At 38.4% G+C, this 19,245-nt stretch overlaps 3 protein-coding genes across 3 annotated transcripts; 2 read left to right on the top strand and 1 right to left on the bottom strand.

The window, feature by feature from the left end:
• Nucleotides 1–38: 38 nt before the first annotated feature.
• Nucleotides 39–3,317, bottom strand: LOC308377813 (PHD finger protein 23B-like). The gene is made up of 5 exons (XM_080854561.1): nucleotides 3,020–3,317; nucleotides 2,245–2,279; nucleotides 1,950–2,042; nucleotides 1,209–1,728; nucleotides 39–1,018 (listed from the first exon to the last, which is right to left on the bottom strand). Exons 1-5 carry the CDS (start codon nucleotides 3,045–3,047, stop codon nucleotides 816–818), a joined length of 879 nt encoding a protein of 292 aa, XP_080710687.1. The 5' UTR covers nucleotides 3,048–3,317; the 3' UTR covers nucleotides 39–815.
• A 674-nt stretch (nucleotides 3,318–3,991) lies between these two features.
• LOC308361394 (CTD nuclear envelope phosphatase 1A-like) lies at nucleotides 3,992–14,558 on the top strand. The gene is made up of 8 exons (XM_080833735.1): nucleotides 3,992–4,624; nucleotides 6,174–6,240; nucleotides 6,362–6,480; nucleotides 7,435–7,506; nucleotides 7,813–7,929; nucleotides 8,093–8,204; nucleotides 13,490–13,574; nucleotides 13,721–14,558. Exons 1-8 carry the CDS (start codon nucleotides 4,520–4,522, stop codon nucleotides 13,779–13,781), a joined length of 738 nt encoding a protein of 245 aa, XP_080689861.1. The 5' UTR covers nucleotides 3,992–4,519; the 3' UTR covers nucleotides 13,782–14,558.
• A 1,974-nt stretch (nucleotides 14,559–16,532) lies between these two features.
• Nucleotides 16,533–19,240, top strand: LOC308364033 (gamma-aminobutyric acid receptor-associated protein). The gene is made up of 4 exons (XM_080836977.1): nucleotides 16,533–16,923; nucleotides 17,990–18,068; nucleotides 18,341–18,459; nucleotides 18,632–19,240. Exons 1-4 carry the CDS (start codon nucleotides 16,834–16,836, stop codon nucleotides 18,713–18,715), a joined length of 372 nt encoding a protein of 123 aa, XP_080693103.1. The 5' UTR covers nucleotides 16,533–16,833; the 3' UTR covers nucleotides 18,716–19,240.
• The last annotated feature ends 5 nt before the right edge of the window (nucleotides 19,241–19,245 follow it).

The raw sequence follows: 19,245 nt of genomic DNA, 5'->3' as shown, positions 1-19,245 counted from the left end.
TGAATTTAAAAGACATTTTCAGTGGGGAAGGGGACTTTTACAACTGTAAAGCTATTCACAAGGTATTTTTATTCACTTTGGTCTGGCTATACTGTCAAACAAAATGATTTTAACATCCACTAAGTTTTATTTACAGACTGAAACTAGAAATGACAAAGGCAATCTATCCATTTAAAAGAATGTATCATCTAATGGACATTTGCATGTCAACATTCTAATGAGGAACCAACCAAGAAGTTGGCCTTTCTGCCACTTCTTAAAAGTTTCTTCCCTGTCCATTGATTTGCCATACCAGGTCAAATATTCAAAACATCAATGTATCACTATACTTGTCTCTTGTGACATATGCATCCCTTGGATGGGAAAACAATATAATGTCTGTCTCAATAAGACCGATAGCTCCATAGGGCCACAGAACAGATATACCTGAAGTACATTCTCTAAAGCAGTATACTGAAATGCAAAACTAAAAACACACAATTCACTCAGAAAAAAAAAGAATAAAGTACACTCCAGAGCAATCGACTGTTTGACTGAGAAACATGCAGTGCTGAGATCACACTGTACATGGCAGGATTTACTGAGGAAGAAAATGTCCTCAATGTTGCTAAGAGTGAGAGTTCTGCCACCGTTGGTAATATTCCAAATCATTCTTGATGCACTGGTACACAGTGGAATTTAGTAACACAAAATTGTGGCCAATCCTTAAAAAAATTAAACCCAGGAACTCATGTTACAGTCCTTCTCTCCTGCTGAGGGACTGTGCAGTAAAATCAAACAAAAGATCAGTCAATGCTACTTAGTCAATGCTGTCTTCACTGATCCATCTTGGGTATGGATTTTCTATCATGTGGGTAGTTCCTGCACTTGTGGCAGTAGAATATGTCCGGTACATTGGATTTCTTTATCTTGGCACATGACAGGTGCACCCACACACCACACTGGTTGCACTCGATCATCGGCCTGCCCGCAAAGGGCTTCCCACAGTAGCAGGTGATCAAGGCCCACGAGTCATCACCTGCAATTTGAAAAACAATTAGTTAACTGCAATGAATCCCACCCAAAAATATACCATTTTCTGTATTTTGTAGGGAACGTCAACAGTGATTTGTAAAGGTAGATTAAAGATAAAAATACATCTAGCACCGATGCCATTGTTTTTTTCGAAGGTTTAATTACTTCGACAATTTTACATGACAGACACTTACCCGTCTCCACCATGATGTCCTCATCTGCAACCCACGTTTCGCCCTCACTTGAACTCATATCTGCCTCCCTCTGCTGCTCGTCCTTGAGTTCCATTCCATTGGAACCACCACAGTCTTGCTCTTGCAGGCCACCTGACACAGTGGCATTGTCCATCTGAAAGGAGTCTCCTTCAACTTTAACTGATCCGTTGATCTTCAGGCTCGCTTTGGCCTCTTTATATTTCTTGCTGTGCTTGATGCGTGCCCTTTTTTCAAACACAACACCAGAATCATTGTCTGCATTTTTGCAAGTATCCGATGAAATCTGTTTTCGGTCCCTCTTCTGTTCAGTATTTTCTTTGCGGTCATCCAGGTGCATCTTTTTCGCTGAAACGCCATCAGAGTGCTGATAAAAGCTGTTCTTAGCCCTTTTGCTTTGAGACTTCTGGATGAAAGTATGGATTGTGTGCATGTCTGTATGGTCCTTCTCTCCTGGAAGATTTGAGCTGGAAGATTTTGAGTTAGAAAACCAAGGCCTTTCCTGAAACAAAACCAAGCATAACTTTAAACATGTTTAGTGCAAAATATACGCATTCAAGACTCAATAATCAATTGCTACAACAGAAACCTGTAAACCTTTTCTCAATGTTATTGTATGCCTGTGAACCTTTGCTTAACATGTTAGAACATACTGGCCACAGTATGTCGAGTGAATTCATGTAGTGAATGTGCAAAGTCAAAGCTAACATGTGTGAAACGCACTTCTGTAGGTGAGGGCATATATCCAGCATAGGCAAGAACGAAACTGCAGAATTTGTTGAAGTCTTCAACAGTCCTTTTTCTTCTCTCTGGAGTCTGATGGGGAAATACAGTTTCCAATTAATTTATATTTTATTCCTGTCAGCTTGATCATACAATTAGTCAAATATTGAGATTTTTTTAATGTTGGTATGCCATCAACAGCACACCTCAATAGTTTAGAAGGTGTCAACAATGACATAATGGGTTAGCCAGACATCCAGTTTACAGAATATTTGTTGCTTGGCCATCAACTCACCACGATGGACTCGGATTTGCAGTTCTGGGCTGCACCTAACGGTGAGAAAACAATACAACTTAAACATACGTTTAACAATACAGCTTTTCACCTGTCAGACACGCCTATGTCATCACAGTGGTGGTCGCTGAAACAATTCTTCAACGAATACGGGAAAACTACAATTTCTCGAGTAATTATTGTCAACGTTACCTGGGTAACTTACCTCTTCAAAATCAAATAAAGTGAACTTACAGAACAAAACAAGCTAATGTTATTTTAAAAGGTTTTTAAGCTCTTAATGCTATATCTTGATTATAAGGAGGCTGTTGCAAGACAATTTACAAGCCATTTTGCCACCTAAGTCAGTCAATTTTTCTAGACCAACAACGTTAACGTTATACATGTTCGCTGATTAACGGTTACAGTTAGCTATCGATAACAAACTAGCCACAGCCAGCAGAGCATACGGAGCTATTGCCACAACATTACATTATTGTAATATGGCCAGTTATAGAACATCTTTACCAAAAGATCCGGAACACAGCATGTCAGACTTTGACGTAACGTTACGTTTTAGTTAACGTTACTTTTATTTTGGATACAATCTAGCTAGCTATCGATAGCAACATTAGCCGAGGGAAGATGCACATTTGAACCCTGTTTTGCCTTCGTAAAATTGGCTACCGAGGCAACAGTCGGGCAATGGCTCGACGAATAGTCAAAAGGTAACGTTATAGAAACATTAGCAAAGAATAATACTTCATCATTATTTGTATATTCGACGTTTTGTTACCTTGATGACCAGCCATTATCCCATGCATGTTCAAAGATCTGTTGACTGTCACAAATGTCCACAAAAAGTCCCGCTACGGTCAATAAATCTTCATCCCAACCAAATTAAGTGAAATTCTCTGAAAACCTGTCCAATGCCTGGGTCTCAATTATCTTCGACTGTTCTTGGAAAGCCAACTGAACGCGATTCCTTCAAAACTAGCATGTGTGAAGTAGAAAACGATAAAGAGTAACGTTAGCCAACTATCCAAGTTGTCACTAGCTACTTTAACGTTAACTCAACATTCGAAGAGCTATTTGCGAGCAAAAACAGCGGAAATAGCTGAAGTACATGCAATTTTGAAAAGAAGAAACTAGTCATCAATCTCTTCACGTTTCACCAAACTTCCTAACCTGGCTAATCATCTAGCTACACTTTGGACAGCGCGCGACTATGAGAAGTTAGAGGCGTGGAAATCCTGCTGACGTCACACTGTGTGTAGTCGCCAGCGACCACGTGTTGTCACTATTACAATCTTGTTTAAGCGGCAAATATGTTTAATATGGTAGGTTTTGTTATACCAGTATCCAACTAATTATATACATATATCTACCAACAACAAAACGAAAAGCCTCATGCTGCAGACAAACATGATGTGACAAAATGTCTAGAATAGGGAATTTCTGGTGTATTTCCTCATTCATAGCCTTAATGGGAACTTTGACAGATGGGTCTTGTTTTGTCACATTTTTTGAATACCTTTTTAGACAATATATGTTGCAAACTTTACTTTCTAAAACCGTCTTTGTATCTTGCTATAATGCCTCTGTACTTACCACTGTACATCTATTCTATTTTTCAAATCCACTGCGGTGAGGACAGGGATCGGTCTCATCGGGACTTTCACGGAAGTGACGACTTAGTATACTGATGGCGGCCCTCATTACGGTTCCGGATTTGCTCGGGAGCTATTTTGATGGCGTCCACAGTGACTTTCTGCGTGTTTTGTAAATGGTCTCACATATTCTGATATTCAAGGGTACAATAATAAGTGGACTTGGCAATGCTTACTACAGGTTTGAATTGAAATAGCAACTTAGCTAGTTATTATCCGAAACCTTTCACGTCAGACTCTAGAAGATAGTTTTGCTACAGGTTATTCGTGAACGCTAAGAAATGTCTTCTTGACAAAACCAGCTTAGAGCTTTTGCCCGTTTAGTCGGGGCTTTTATTTTGTCTTAGGTGTAACGTTAATTGTTGTAGTAAGAGGACTCCAAGGTGAATACAGGTTGACCCAATAACTGGGTTATAACTGTTATATATAGCGATATAAAGAGCCGACTTACGAGTAGGGTTCTGGAGGGAAGTTGCTAGCTTTTAGCTGGCTACTATTGTAGCTAGCTGAAGCTGCACTCAGTTTTATCAAAGTCGTTTGCATCTGGACTTCCAAGTTTGTGGACCAATTTCACATTATTGTAATATACGTTTGGAGACGTACTGCGTCGATCTTTACGTATCAACATGCTGAAAACACGTCAGTGTTTACTTGGGATAAGGACTTTTCTTGGAGTGGCGTCCAGAATATGGGGATTCATTTTGTACATACTCAGGAAGCACTTAAGAACGGTTAGTATCCGTTACTTTGTTACAGTAACAAATTGCCTGTATTTGCACAAGTAACATTATGGTGTTTAGCCTATACTCTACCTTATGTGTTCTAGTATACTTATGAACTTTCTGAATTGTGTTTCTGAATCTAATAGAAAGAATTGCAGAAGACATGAGAGTGATTTTATGCCATTTTAATAGAACCCTATACATCAGTACTTACCTACAAAGTAAGCATTACTCCATAGACTTCTGTCTAGCTCCTAAAAGTGTTCTTAATTACTTTGTACAAACTTAGCCAGAGCCACAGTTTGCAGTCATTGGAGTAGATGTAATTTGTTAGTCACATGGTTAAGAGAAACAGTTAAGCAATGCAAATGTTTATGATGCTTATACAGTGTCTCACTTCGTTGAACCCTAGACTTTTGACCTGATAATGCCAAGTTCAGATTGAAAAAGAGTATGTGCAGTTGTTTTGTATGGCCATTAGAGGTAAATGAAAACATATGAAAGCCTTGGAAGTGTTAAAGTTTACTCTTGTTTTTACAGTTATTGGTTTTAGAGCTTCAGCTAATTTTGTGTGCTAAACCTCCAGATAGTTATTAGTTAAAGTACCCCAGTTAGGGTTTATGCATGAAATATATTTTGGGCCATGTTCATTTATCAGCATAGTTAGCTGACATAGACCTCATGCTGTGCATGATTTATTTTTATAGGTCTGGTGGGACAAACAGTCCATTATGACCTTCAAATGTTGTTCTTTTTATGTAATGACATGAACTGTGGGGATATCTTGTAGTTCTGCCAAGTGTAAACACTCTAATCCCTACTAATTGATTTGTTGTGTGGGCTGTCCAAGAGGCTGAAACATAACATTGACCGGAAAATGTTGTAATTGGAGGCTTGTGTGCAGAAGTGTCACATTTCCTATAGGAACTGTGGAGCTGATTTAGTTTACAGCTCATAACAAATGTGGTTGGGTTATTTGTTGTAGGCATGTTTTAAGGAGAGCATACCTATGGCCATGTGAAGGTGTGTTTTATGATTATTTGTGTATGTCAGCAAGTGTGAAGAGGCCCCACAGGATACTCATGACTAAACTGAAGTCACCCTGATCTACAGCTCCATATTTGATATCTTATGACAGCTGACAGCTGTGGGAGGGGCTATAAATAGTGTCAGTTAGGGATGGTGGTTGGGGGGCGGGATAAAGATGTCCTTTGCACACAGTACTTCATTCTTTACTTGGCACTGATACCTAACACTGATAAAGATAGAGAATAAAAGGATGAAAAGTCCTGAAATGAACAGTAATATGGCCAAATGTTCACACTTCCTGAGGTCAACAGGAGCTAAAATACAGACAGGCAAATTGTGAACATGGCATAGCCATTTGAGATGCACACACATGGAAATGCGGGTCAGGAGAGCTTAGGAGGGCTTGTTGTTGGGTGGACCTGATATATTTTTTTTTTTAAGTAAATAACTAACATCTGTAATTGTGAGCTCATACAATTTGTGATTCATCTATTCACGTTATGTTCTCTTTGTTATTTATTTCACACAGATAATTCAGTATCAAACAGTGCGCTATGACATATTACCTCTATCACCTGTGTCTAGAAACAGACTGAGTGAGTAAAAGCTTTTAGTGTCACTAAATGCTTAAGAATCATTAGACATGCATATCACTACATAATACTGTAATACTGGCCTTGCGTGTACAACCATTGGTGCCTGGTGCTGTTTCTTCAGATGCTGTGAAACGTAAGATTCTGGTGCTGGACCTAGATGAGACGCTGATCCACTCCCATCACGATGGGGTTTTGAGACCCACGGTCCGACCTGGCACGCCTCCAGACTTTATTCTCAAGGTAGGGCATGCTGTTCTGCACTGTGCCACTTGTAATATAGACTCACCAAATCCACTAGTACACACTGCCCATTAGTAGTTCTTTCATAGCTATATTTGCAAGGTTGGAGTATTTTAGTACATTGACAAAATCCTATTTAAGGGACCAATAAACGTCAAGACCTTATCTTCCTGATCCCACTTCCATATCACATGGCACAGGCAGCATGCAAGGTGGCATAGTCTAACGGTATAATAACTGAAAGAAGCTCTGTAATGTTGCAGTCCACAATTTAGTTTTCTGAAAAGGTTGTTGATATTTGAGCTTAACAGCCAATCATATTGCACCCCAACCTTCTGTGCTCCTGAAGCACTTGTGTTGACTGGCTAGGATTGTTTATGGCTTATTTATTTACAGGGACAGGTCTGTTTACAAACACCAGAGTTTTTTTGTTTTGTTAACTGCAAACACTGAAGAGGCAGCTACAGGACTGTGAGGAGCAATGCACTGAATTTGATAAACATTTACGTTTATTCTTGATTTTCTATCTATTCACATTTATTAACAGATTGTAGGAATATAGCTATGTGTGTGTGTGCTGACCATTTGTTTTATGTGCTGGGAGATATGTATACCACAGTAGGATTCATTCTTCATCTCATGTTTTTGTTTTGACAGGATATATACGGTTCACACATTGTGCCTTTGTATATGCAGTGTGTAAGTCCAAGAACCAGTACATCCTTGGTTTAAGCAAGTTTTAGATTTCATTTGGGAAGATTTGATAAATACATCATCAGTTCCCAAACAGCCCAGCTGATGTTACGACCTCTTGTAATAGAGTAATCTTCTTTGCATTATGCCAAAAGTTCATGCATAACATAACAGAAGCTGGCACATAAGAACACAAGTGCTCACACAAATGTTCTGAATAGTCTCTAAATCTGCTTTTCACCTCTTATTTCTTGCTCTCAGGTGGTAATAGACAAACATCCAGTGAGGTTTTTTGTGCATAAAAGACCACATGTGGACTTCTTTTTAGAAGTGGTAAGTATCTTTTCAATGTATTTATGTCCTGGCTTATGTGCAAATTTGGTTGTGGGGGGTTTATATGGATGGATGTTTGTGGTATTTAGGCACTAATGTCTTAGCCATAATGTCTTTTGAGTTATAATCAACTTATTTTTAGGAATCAGTAGTTCCTTATGTATGTTGTTATGTAGGTTGTTCTCTCGTAGGATAATGTCTTGGATTTCACCATTCCTAACCAAACTAAATAAAATGCACCACCACTCCTTTCAAGCCAGCTCCTTATTGAGGGTTAACTTCAAGTACTTGATTCTCTGTCCTTAGGTCAGCCAATGGTATGAGTTGGTCGTGTTCACAGCTAGTATGGAAATCTACGGATCAGCAGTATCTGATAAATTGGATAATAATAAGGGCATTCTGAGGCGAAGATACTACAGACAGGTATACTCACCATTATTGCATTATTGCAAGGTCTAGAATTTTATAATAAGTAAGAACAATTAAAAAGACATCAATCATTTTATCTAGTATATCTCATTCTATTGTGTACACTTGTTCAATGTTTTAACTCTTGTTGACCTTACTTTGTCTTCTACCTTTTTAGCACTGCACTTTGGATCTAGTTGGCTATATTAAGGACCTGTCAGTGGTGCATAATGACCTATCCAGTATAGTGATACTGGATAACTCTCCTGGAGCATATCGCAGCCACCCAGGTGAGTGTCTCTGTTGAATGAAAAAAAAAAGTTAAACTAGACGCACCGCATAGGGGTGCGTATGATGACTGCCACATAAAGTGAGAGAATGTGAAAGAATTAAGTGAAACTATGAAATAAAAACCGTATTGAAAAATATTTTGAGACAGAATAATACAGGCCTATATTTATATATATGTGTGTGTGTGTGTGTGTGTAATTAACCCCTGTAAAGACTGTCACACTGAACGTGGGCCAGAAAATTTAAAAAAAAATAAGTTGAAGTGGACCTTTGTTTTGTATCATATATGATACATCAGGCCTTTAAGGCAATGTATTGATCACAACAAAATATGTTTTAGAAACAAAAAAAAATATTGTCCATTGCATTTAGAATATTTAATGTGGGTTGGTTCTTTTTATTCCAAATTTGCCCTGTAGGCATAAACAAACAAACAAAATGTTTTTGCTTATTACAGCGCCTCCAGTGGTCAAATGATGCAACATTTTTTGCACCACCTCAGTAAGGGATCCTGAGTCTGTATACCAAGTTTCATGTCATTAGAGTTGATCTTTCTGTTAGCATCATGAATTGCAATAAAAAGACAATGGAGGGATTTACAGATAAATTACCTTAAATACTTGTTGCATCATATTTCATACTTGATATATTTACCTTAAATACCTTTGATACATACATAAAAAAAAATCATAAAATATAAAATGAGAAAGTAATTATTAGTTGCTTCAATAACTTATTTTTTATTTAATTATTAGTAACAATATAAATAAATGTTATTCTTACAGTAACTTCTTCAAAATTGCCAACATTTCCCTACCAAATACTTGTGAGTTACTACATGACTGCAGCCATTTTGAATATAGCATGCAAAGGCTACAGGGCATGGATAATCCACCAGAGGGCAGAAGACATGAAGACAATGTCAGATTGCATACAAGAGATTTTTCAGGAAAGTATTGATCGCATTGAGGTAGACGTCTCAAAAACACATAAAGCAAATATTGTACAGGCGTGATAGGGTTAAGTGTTGGGTAAACATTAACTCTAGTATTGGTAAAACCAATATGAGGAGGCTGATGCCAATATGGATAGCTTCGTGTCAAAAGGCCACCCAGCCTTTAGTCCCTAGAACTTGCTAGAAAAATACTTCAACCCGAAAGGTGCACTGTGTAGGATTTAGTGCTATCTAGCAGAGAGGTTTTATATTTGGTTGTATAACCAACTGAATACTGCTCCATCACCCCTCCCATTCCAAACATTTAGGTTAACCTACGTTGGCCATCAGTTGCTATAAAATTGTGAAAGGCCCTCTTTAGAGCCAGTGTTACGGTTTGTCTGCTCCTGTAGAAACATGTCCGTGCAACATTGTGGACTTGGTGGAAGAGGGACCACTCCCTGCATAGATATGAAGGGCTCAGTCTAAGCTAACGAAAACACAATAATTCGTAATTACAGGTGATTATGCACTAATGAAAACATAATTATGAATAAACATTTTATTTCTGTAAAAAAAAAAAAATCCCCCCGTATTTTACACACTGTACCTTTAAGATGTATTTGTCAAGCCATATTTCATCATTCTGTGAAGTTTTAAAGTTATGTGCAGTAACTTACCTTTCTCAAATTTTGACCCCCATATATTTCAGACAGAACCAATCTTTTGAATCAATAAAGGTTATTCACTGAACGGCACTAGACAGGAAAGATACTCATGTTTCCAAAAAGTCTAAGGAGCTATATTGTTCAGCTGTGATTGTGACAACTGTACACTAAAAGGGTGTGAAGCAGTATCCCTATGGGATCAATTTAGTGACAAAAAGAGTTACAGATACCCACGCTTGGCAAACAAACAGAATGTGATTTATAAATGTCCGACGATTTGCAAATATGAACACCAGGTTTTACAAATACAAAAGACTTCTCAAATAAACACAATGTGTTTTGAAAATGCAAGACACGTTTATCAAAAAATACTATATGTCTTGCCAAATAAATGCTACTCACACAATAAAGTTTCAGTTCAGTTTGAACGACCTGTTAGGGCAAAATAGTCTATCTTCTTGTCAACTTATCAATGCTTGGCTCACATTGTTGCGTTGTTCCTTTATCGTTGACGGATCCCCATTCACTTTGAATGGGGTGACGTAATCCGTTGTCAAACTGACCAAACTCTGTAGATGGTCGTATTTGTACCTAAAAGTTGTTTGTTTGACTTTTTTTTGCTTAGATTTTTAAAAAGTTACAGAGAGATAGACACTGTATAATGTAAAAACCCTGTTATTGTAACTGAGAAATACAGTACTGTGCAAAAGTTTTAGGCAGGTGTGAAAAAATGCTACGAACTAAGAATGCTTTGAAAAATGTAAACAATAAATGTTTATTTTTTATCCATTTACATGGTAAGACTGAGCACAGCAACAAGACACAACGTAGTTATACTGCATCAGCAGGGTCTCTCCCAGACAAAGATTTCAAAGCAGACAGGGGTTTCAAAATGTGCAGTTCCAGCTCTTTTGAAGAAGACGTTGAGGATCGTAGACGCAGTGTTCAGCCAAGGAAACTTAATGCAGCTGATGAAAAACACATCAAGCTTATTTACCTTCGAAATCGGAAGATTTCAAGCAGTGGCATCAGCTCAGAACTGGCAGAAACCAGTGGTACCCAGGTACAGACATTTACTGTCCGGGGAAGTCTGGCCAGAAGTGGTCTTCATGGAAGAGTTGCAGCCAAAAAGCTCTACCCCGACAAGGAAACAAGGCCAAGTGACTGAACTAAGCACGTAAACATAGAAACTAGGGTGCAGAAACATGGCAGAAGGTGCTCTGGACTGATGAGTCAAAATTAGAAATATTTGGCTGTAGAAGAAGGCAGTTTGTTTGCTGGAGGCTGGAGAGAGGTACAATAATGAGAGTCTGCAGGCAACAGTGAAGCATGGTAGAGGTTCCTTTCCAGTTTGGGGCTGCATTTCTGCAAGTGGAGTTGGAGATTTGGTCAGGATGAATGGTGTCCTCAATGCTGAGAAATACAGGCAGATACTAATCCATCATGCAATACCATCAGGGAGGCGTATGATTGGCACCAAATGTATTCTGCAGCAGGAACATAACCCCAAACATACAGCCAATGTCATTAACAACTATCTTCAGCTTAAAGAAGAACAGAAAGTCCTGCAAGTGATGGTATGACCCCCACAGAGCCCTAATCTCTACATCATCGAGTCTGTCTGGGTTTACATGAAGAGACAGAAGAATTTTAGGAAGCCTACATCCACAGAAGATCTGTGGTTAGTTCTCTAAGATGTTTGGAACAATTTACCAGCTGTGTTCCTTCAAAAACTGCGCAAGTGTATCTGGAAGAATTGATGCTATTTTGAAGGCAAAGGGTGGTCACACCAACTATTGATTTAATTTAGAATTTTCTTCTGTTCCTTCACTGCATTTTGTTAATTTATGAAGAATTGATGAAAATAAACTGTTAACACTTCCATTTTTGAAAGCATTCTTAGTTTACAGCATTTTTTCACACCTGCCTAAAACTTTTGCACAGTACTGTACATCTGAGGGGATTTGCGAGGTGTCTGAGCCAGCTAACTAATGTTAGCATGCTACTACCCACAAGGTAAACAGCACGGGGACAGCGTGATTGGTTTGTTGATCTGTCAATCTCACTATAAACGTCTCCATTATCAACATAACCTCATGCGCCAGACTCCTCCACCGTCATCCATTGGATCAACACATAGCAGCGCAATTGTGTTAGTATGTTGTTAGTGGTAGACTCAATGAAAAAATTGGAAAACATCAACAATCACAAAGTTAAGTTGTTTCACAAAATGTAAACATCAAGATGAGGAAAGATATTGATATAAGTGGCTTTGACAGTGACATTTTTGATGCCACACAGGGGTGGTTTGATCATCATAAACAGCTGATCTAAGATTTTGGACCACAGCCACCTTTCAAGGGTGGAAAGACTTGAGAGATGTCAATTTTGAAAGACAGAGATGTCAACCTTGGGATGTCCTAGAATTAAGACTGTTGTGCAAAGACATGAATAATGCATACGGAGACTGAGCTCTGCTAATTGAAACTTAATTGTGCATCCAGATATTAAAAATAGAACAATGAAGAGAAAAGTGCTGCATTTGGATGTGCTGTACAAACCAGGGCAAAGTAGCTAGCAATATAGTTAGCTACGTGTGTCCACTTAAAACAAGCAGAAAAACTAAATCATCTGATCAAAATAATCTGATCCACAAATGACACTTCTTCCGCTCGTAAAAAACGATTATAAAGACACGCAAAAGTTATGTTTATATTTGTGGAACCTGAAGTAGCATTTGTATTTGCAAAACACAAATCTTTTTATAAGACATGTCTTGTATTTGCAAAGCACGTTGTGTGTGTTTTAGAGGTGTGCTTTGTATTTGTTTGTTTGCAAATCATGGGATATTTGTTAATCTTTTTGTCACTAAATTGATCCTATAAAACACTATATTACCACATAGGACAGAGCTATATATTATCATAAATGAAAAAAATACCACAAGCAGCAATCGTCAGGCTCCAAGAGCAATGTGTAAACTACCCTTATTGAATAATATTTTTCAATAGCCATGCTGATAAATTTGGTGTTTGCACAGTGAGCAAGTCAATAGGAAAAGTCTTTTTTAGCCTTGTTTGAGCAGTTGGCCATCCTATGTGGAGTTATAGTTATCTCCCCATTAATTAAGGTAGGAGCCTGATTTTGTTAGCCCTAAATATATGCCCTGAGGCGTTGCCAAGATACCACATTTTTAAAACTACAGCTTAAGCTGTTCTTGAGATATTGAAATGTGTTCTTTGCAGTGCCCCCTATGGACGGAAATCCCCAAAAGTTCAAAACATAGCTAGTGAAGCGCTAGATTTTTGCAATTGAACATTTTTCACTAGGGTGCCCTACTCCACAATTAATCATAATGAGCTAGGGTGATGCACCTCCTAGAGGCCAACATTTTTGGTCATTTTTGGTGAAACAGTTGTTGAGCTATTGCCCAAAAAGTGCTTTGAGCCTACTCTAGGGGGCGCTACAAAGAAGGGGCACACCAGCTAGGGACACAAACCTTATCTTCTGTATCGGCCATGTGGGGCTACAATCATGGCAAGTTTCATGTGGTTTTGTGAAGTCTAAGTATACGATATCGTCCAAACTGACACACACTATATAACCGCCCTGTGGAGCAGCATAATGATTTGAATGTGATTCTTTGAACACCATATTGAATGCATCACCTTTCTCTTTGCAGACAATGCAATACCAATCAAATCATGGTTCAGTGACCCTAGTGACACCGCACTTTTAAATTTGTTGCCGATGTTGGATGCGCTACGGTAAGTATCATCTCATCCTTTACATGTTTGCACACTTCTGTCATTTTTCTTCTCGGGGAGACATGAAAGCATATCCAAATTCCTCTTGAGGAAAGAATATACATTCCGAATATTTGACCATATTTCCCACATATTGTTCTCTTCAGGTTTACATCGGATGTCCGATCCGTCCTCAGTCGAAACCTACACCAGCATCGACAGTGGTGATTTCGTCTACTGGGGCCAGCCTTCTCTCCGAGCCCCAACGGTTTTGTGAAATGCCTCTTGCTGCCATTCGTTAGCCCCTTAAGCCCTCCATCCACTACTGAAGCCATCAGCCCTTCATCTCGGTACCACTTCTGCTGAGGTAGTGGATTGTAAAGAGTTTGAGGAAGATGGAGGATAACGACTTTTAGAGACACTTATGGACTCTTACCACTGAGGCATAGAGGCCTGCATTTATGTTTAGTTTTTTTTCTATTGTCCAAAATGGAAACTTTGCCTTACAGTCATGGGATTCTAAGTGTGCATGTTGAGTATTTGTGCGAGAGTGCTTGTGTTTCAGCATTTTTTTAGTTTCTTTTTTTAATACAGAAGAAACAACCGTGGCTAGTCGGTCCCCTGTCACTATCCGGGTTTACCTGTTCAGCACTTATTTCACCCCTGATCTTTATAAGTCAAAGTTTTACACCTTTCCCAGTGCTGATCCTTTCCTGTCCTCAGCCTCTCGCTGACCGCCATGCTCAGGTAAAGTCATGTCATTGGTCCCCATCACTGGAAAGTGATGAACCATTAAGTATTTTTAAATTTTGATTTTCTTTTTGTCCATAGCAATGAGCTGTGGTTCAAATCTCAATGGATGTGTTATGAGCAATATCAACTATTTATCTTATGATATTGATTTTTATTGAGAACTCGCTTGGGCAGAATCTAAGAAGAATTGTAATAATTTGTAAGTGGGAAACCATAAAGACTATTTTTACTGTTGTAAAGGATTTCTGTTCTCTCCCCAGAAATCAACCAAAAAATGAATAAATAAAAGAATACAATAAATTTAGGTATTAGGTATTTAATAAATCTATGCACTGTGACAAGTAGGCAGTAACAGTCAAATGCATATCCGTGGGTTTGTCTTGAAGAAAACCCAAGAAAATGCTTAAATTGAGGTAAACATACCCAAAATGCAAGCAGGATTTTTTTTCATCAGTGTCATTCACAGCCTTGCACCCTACCCAGTATTTTGACTGCCTTGTTTTTACCTGTCTGTCCTTCAGCTGACCTATTTACAATGTGGGTCAGCTAGCCACTTAAGGGCTCAGATACACATACGCGTTTTTGTAAAAACGGGACGCGAGCAAATGCATTGATTCCTATGGTACGGCGCGTTTAAAGCGTGCGCCCCTTCTCCACCACGCGTTGCGTCTTTGAAGCGTTTTTTAGGTGCGCTTAAAAGTTGAACTATTCTCAACTTTCCAGCGCAAGGCAGGGAAGCGCACCGCTTCTGTTTTGGCCGCCGCACTTTGCCAAGGCGTTACTGAAGCGTTTCTGCCTGAAAAAAGACGCGTATGTGTATCTGAGCCCTAATGCACGTCACTGCAGGCCCGCTTTTGTGCGTTTGCCATACAACATTTATCCTTTCTTTTTTGATGGCACAGTTTTCTGTGGTGGGTGGAAAAGGGAGTGAAATGTCTGTAGGCAACATTTTGACCTAAAGGTCCTCAATTCTGGCAAAAAGCTTGTTGATGTTTGAGCTCAACAGCCAATCAAATTACATCCATCTCTGCCTTGTTCTTGAGGCAACCTGTTGATTGGCGGGTAGTGCAGATATTTTCTTGAGCACACACACAGCTAGAGGACCTGATTTTGACATTGTATGGGATTAGAATCGCAGACTGTACCTTTATTGACTGAAAACATTTTGGTGTCTACCTGATTGGATTGCTGCCTTGATCAGTACAACACCATTGAATAGGTTTGGAATAGAGGTGCCTCTAGATCATGGAGTAGAGATGCTTCCTCACTGATTAAAAACACTGCAGAGTCAGACTGGTTATCTAGTTTGCTTCATACAAAACTAAGTGATGAGATCAAAATTACAAAACTTCAAGGTTGGGAGGATTACTTTAAAAATGTAATCCAATCAATGAATGATTACCTGTTAAAAATGTTATTCAGTAACCTAATCCAAGTATCACAATATTAAAGTAATGTTACTTCATCAGTTTTCGTGACTTGGAATACCTCAATGCCAAATGTGCAATAGAGACAATAGAAATGAGACATCAATAAGATGGTTCGAAATTAAAATATAGGGCGGATCTACAGAGTAATAAAGTATAGTAGTATAGTTGAACTATGCTGTTTGAATGTTGTAATGTAAAGGTGATAGCCGCGGTAACTGTTTAATTTAACTTACATGTAGCCAAACTTGCTTTGTTAATACTCACACTTTACGTTGAAACTTCAACATATTTCGGTAAGGGGCTTGTGTTTTATCCACACACGATCATCATATAATGTTCTGCATTTTAAAATCTATTTAGTATCTGTAATCTAAATACGTATTTTTTTTCTGTATCTACTGGAATACAGTTACCTTTTTCTGTATCCTAATAGCCTGACGATGTCATACTCATAATTCTAGTAGTTTTGTGGGCGGAGTTCAGGCTGGTATCCAGGCTAGTATCCTAACGTAGTTCCATGTATTCCGTTAGTCCCCAAGCCTGCAAACCTGTCATTTATAATAAAGGTTTACTGCCTCATGATTAAAGTTTTCGCTGAAATTAAATGAAACATGAATTTAATGTATAGGATTTGTGCAATGTAAAACAAACTCTTGAAGTATATATTTTCCTATACCCCCACGGTCAGGTCACGGGACGGGGGTGCATTTATTTGTAGGGTACAGCTGTGCCTACAGAACGCGTTCTCATTGGATTAGCGAAAACAACGGGGCGGGGTTAGGCTACAGTAAAATAGGTTAGGGTCTCTGGTTGTATCATAGTCTATCTAATTGAATTATCATACAACCTACTAGACCGATGGTCTGTGAGTTTAGTGCAATAACCGATTGGTACGGTTCTGTTTCCTAACGTCATCCTCAAGTAGTCATTTTTTTTTATCTGGCTGACCTTCCGTGTTATTTGGAACTCTTCCGCATTCGTCATAGTCAAAATCCAGCTCACGACTGTAAACATAAGCCTAGTTAGCTGGTCGTGAACCTTTAACGGAGAAGAATTTAAATTTCAAGATCGAGATTAAGGTATTTCCGTCGCTGACAATGAAGTTTATGTATAAAGAAGAACACTCTTTTGAGAAGAGACGATCGGAGGGTGAAAAAATAAGGAAGAAGTATCCAGACAGAGTGCCAGTAAGTAGGCTACTTTCATTTCCTATTTGGTTATGCCCAACTAGCTAACGTTATTTACATTTTGGAAGTAGGTGTGTCAAGCGATAAAAATGAATCAAATTAACGACATGCTTTGTGATAAATACACAGAATATATCAATTTTCCGTGAGAACCATTTTAAAAATCGGTCAGACTTACCATTTAACGCGAATTGACAAGTAAACAAGCCTTAGCCGTGTATTGTTCACCACATTTTAATGGCAAACGACAGATACTGCAATGAACTCTATTTAATGGGGAACACACTTTTTTTTCCCCTGATTAACGCATCTCGTAGATTTTAACCAAAACTAGCAAGCTAACAAACTTGTGTAACGTCAGACACAACGACTAAAGCACTGATCAAATCTCGCAAGCTTGCTAATTTATGTCACAAGCTGTAGCTATAATATTATAACTCATTTAAAGTGCTGACAGGTTAGCATCAAATGTACTCATGTAATGATTAGGCTGCTATTAGATGTATCTCTGCAAAGTTAGGCTAATATTTATTAGCCAAGTACTGGGAGTACAAGGAATTTCTCTTGGTGTAGGTGTCATTATAACATACAATCAGGTCAAGTGAGAAAAAGGAGAAATATTAAAATAGAGATTAAAAGAGGTATGGGCTCCTATATCAAAAGATAAAATAAATAGATAATACACAAGCCTGAAGAAAGAATAGTGGAGATGGCAGTTGGTTCGAGTCATTACGGCTCTCACTTTTGGTCTCCGCTGAGATGGAAAGCGCTTGAAGAGAGAATGTCCAGTGTGTGAGGAGCCACGATTATCCCTACCCTCTTCCTCATCTTACATGAGTAAACATCTTCAAGAGAGGGAAGTCTACGCTTTGTGTGCAAAGATGCAGAGCTGAGCCAAGCAGAGGTGGAGGATGTGATGATGGACACTTTTATGGCAGTGTAGAACTGAACCAGAGTCATAGTTAGAAGTGCAGTCATTAGTGTAAAGAGTAGGTCAATTCTGTTTCAAATTACTTCTATATCATAACTAATTCCTTCGTTCTACTAAACCTGTGTCTATTTCCAGGTGATTGTGGAGAAAGCTCCTAAGGCCAGGATCGGGGATCTTGACAAAAAGAAGTATCTTGTACCGTCAGACCTAACAGGTTATTATGTTTTTGTTTCATACCTTATCGTATAGGCCCTAATAACCTGCTGTATAAGCTTACAATACTCTTATCTTTATGCCATCTCTTAGAATAGCTATGTGAACCTCATAAGAACCACTCATTTTATTATAATAATATATATATACTTATAAATATTACAATTATATTGATAAATACAATTATATAAATGTAACACCATGAATTTTGTTCTCAATAATCTGATTGGTATAATATGGTCTAATAATGATCTTTTTAAATCATCTTTGAAGTGGGACAGTTCTACTTCCTAATCAGGAAAAGAATTCACCTTAGGGCTGAGGATGCCCTTTTCTTCTTCGTCAACAATGTCATTCCTCCAACATCCGCAACCATGGGGCAACTTTATCAGGTACACATTTTCTTTCTTTCTTTCGTTCTCTCTTTCCCCCTCTCTCTCTCTCTCTCTCTCTCCCTCCCTCGCGCTCGCTTTATACTGTGTGTGAATGTATGAGTGAGTATTGTTGTCAACATAGCAGCATTACTTTTTTTCTTTCTGTGATTCTCTCTTCTCTGTGTTTCAGGAGCATCACGAAGAGGACTTTTTCCTCTATATTGCATACAGTGATGAAAGTGTCTATGGAGGAGACCATACAAGAGACATGTAACTAAGCCAGCATCATCAACTACCAAACCAATAAAAACAAGGACATCAAAAAGATGCACAATGAGTCATATACATATATGTAGGGTATATGCATAATATTATCTCCCAATGCCTCTATCTACTTTATATTTGTTCTATAGCTGGGTATTTTAATTGCAGCCTTTGGCACCTGCACATTTTAGAGTGTTCCAGTCTGCTGTCTTCTGTTACACATTAATCTCGCAATTGTTCATCCCAGACCTTGCTAGCTTTGGAAGGATTATATCCGCATACACTAATAAGGAATCTATTTAAACTCGGCTGTCATACTAAGTGGAATTTTATTTTGAAGGGAAAAGTTGTATGATGAGAGTTCTCCAATACCAGTGATAACTATAGTATTTTCTCTTAGTTTGTTTTTTACACCCACGTTATCTGTTGCCTATTTTAATTCGGATAGAGGTAATTAACATTTTGTTTAGATGTCATACGTATAAGTGTTGACAAACATAGGCTAAATGTTCCCTTGTATCACTATCCAATACAAACCTG

Source organism: Sprattus sprattus (genome assembly GCF_963457725.1).
Source record: "Sprattus sprattus genome assembly, chromosome: 1".
NCBI lineage: Eukaryota > Metazoa > Chordata > Actinopteri > Clupeiformes > Clupeidae > Sprattus > Sprattus sprattus.
This window is presented reverse-complemented; position numbering and strand designations above follow the sequence as displayed.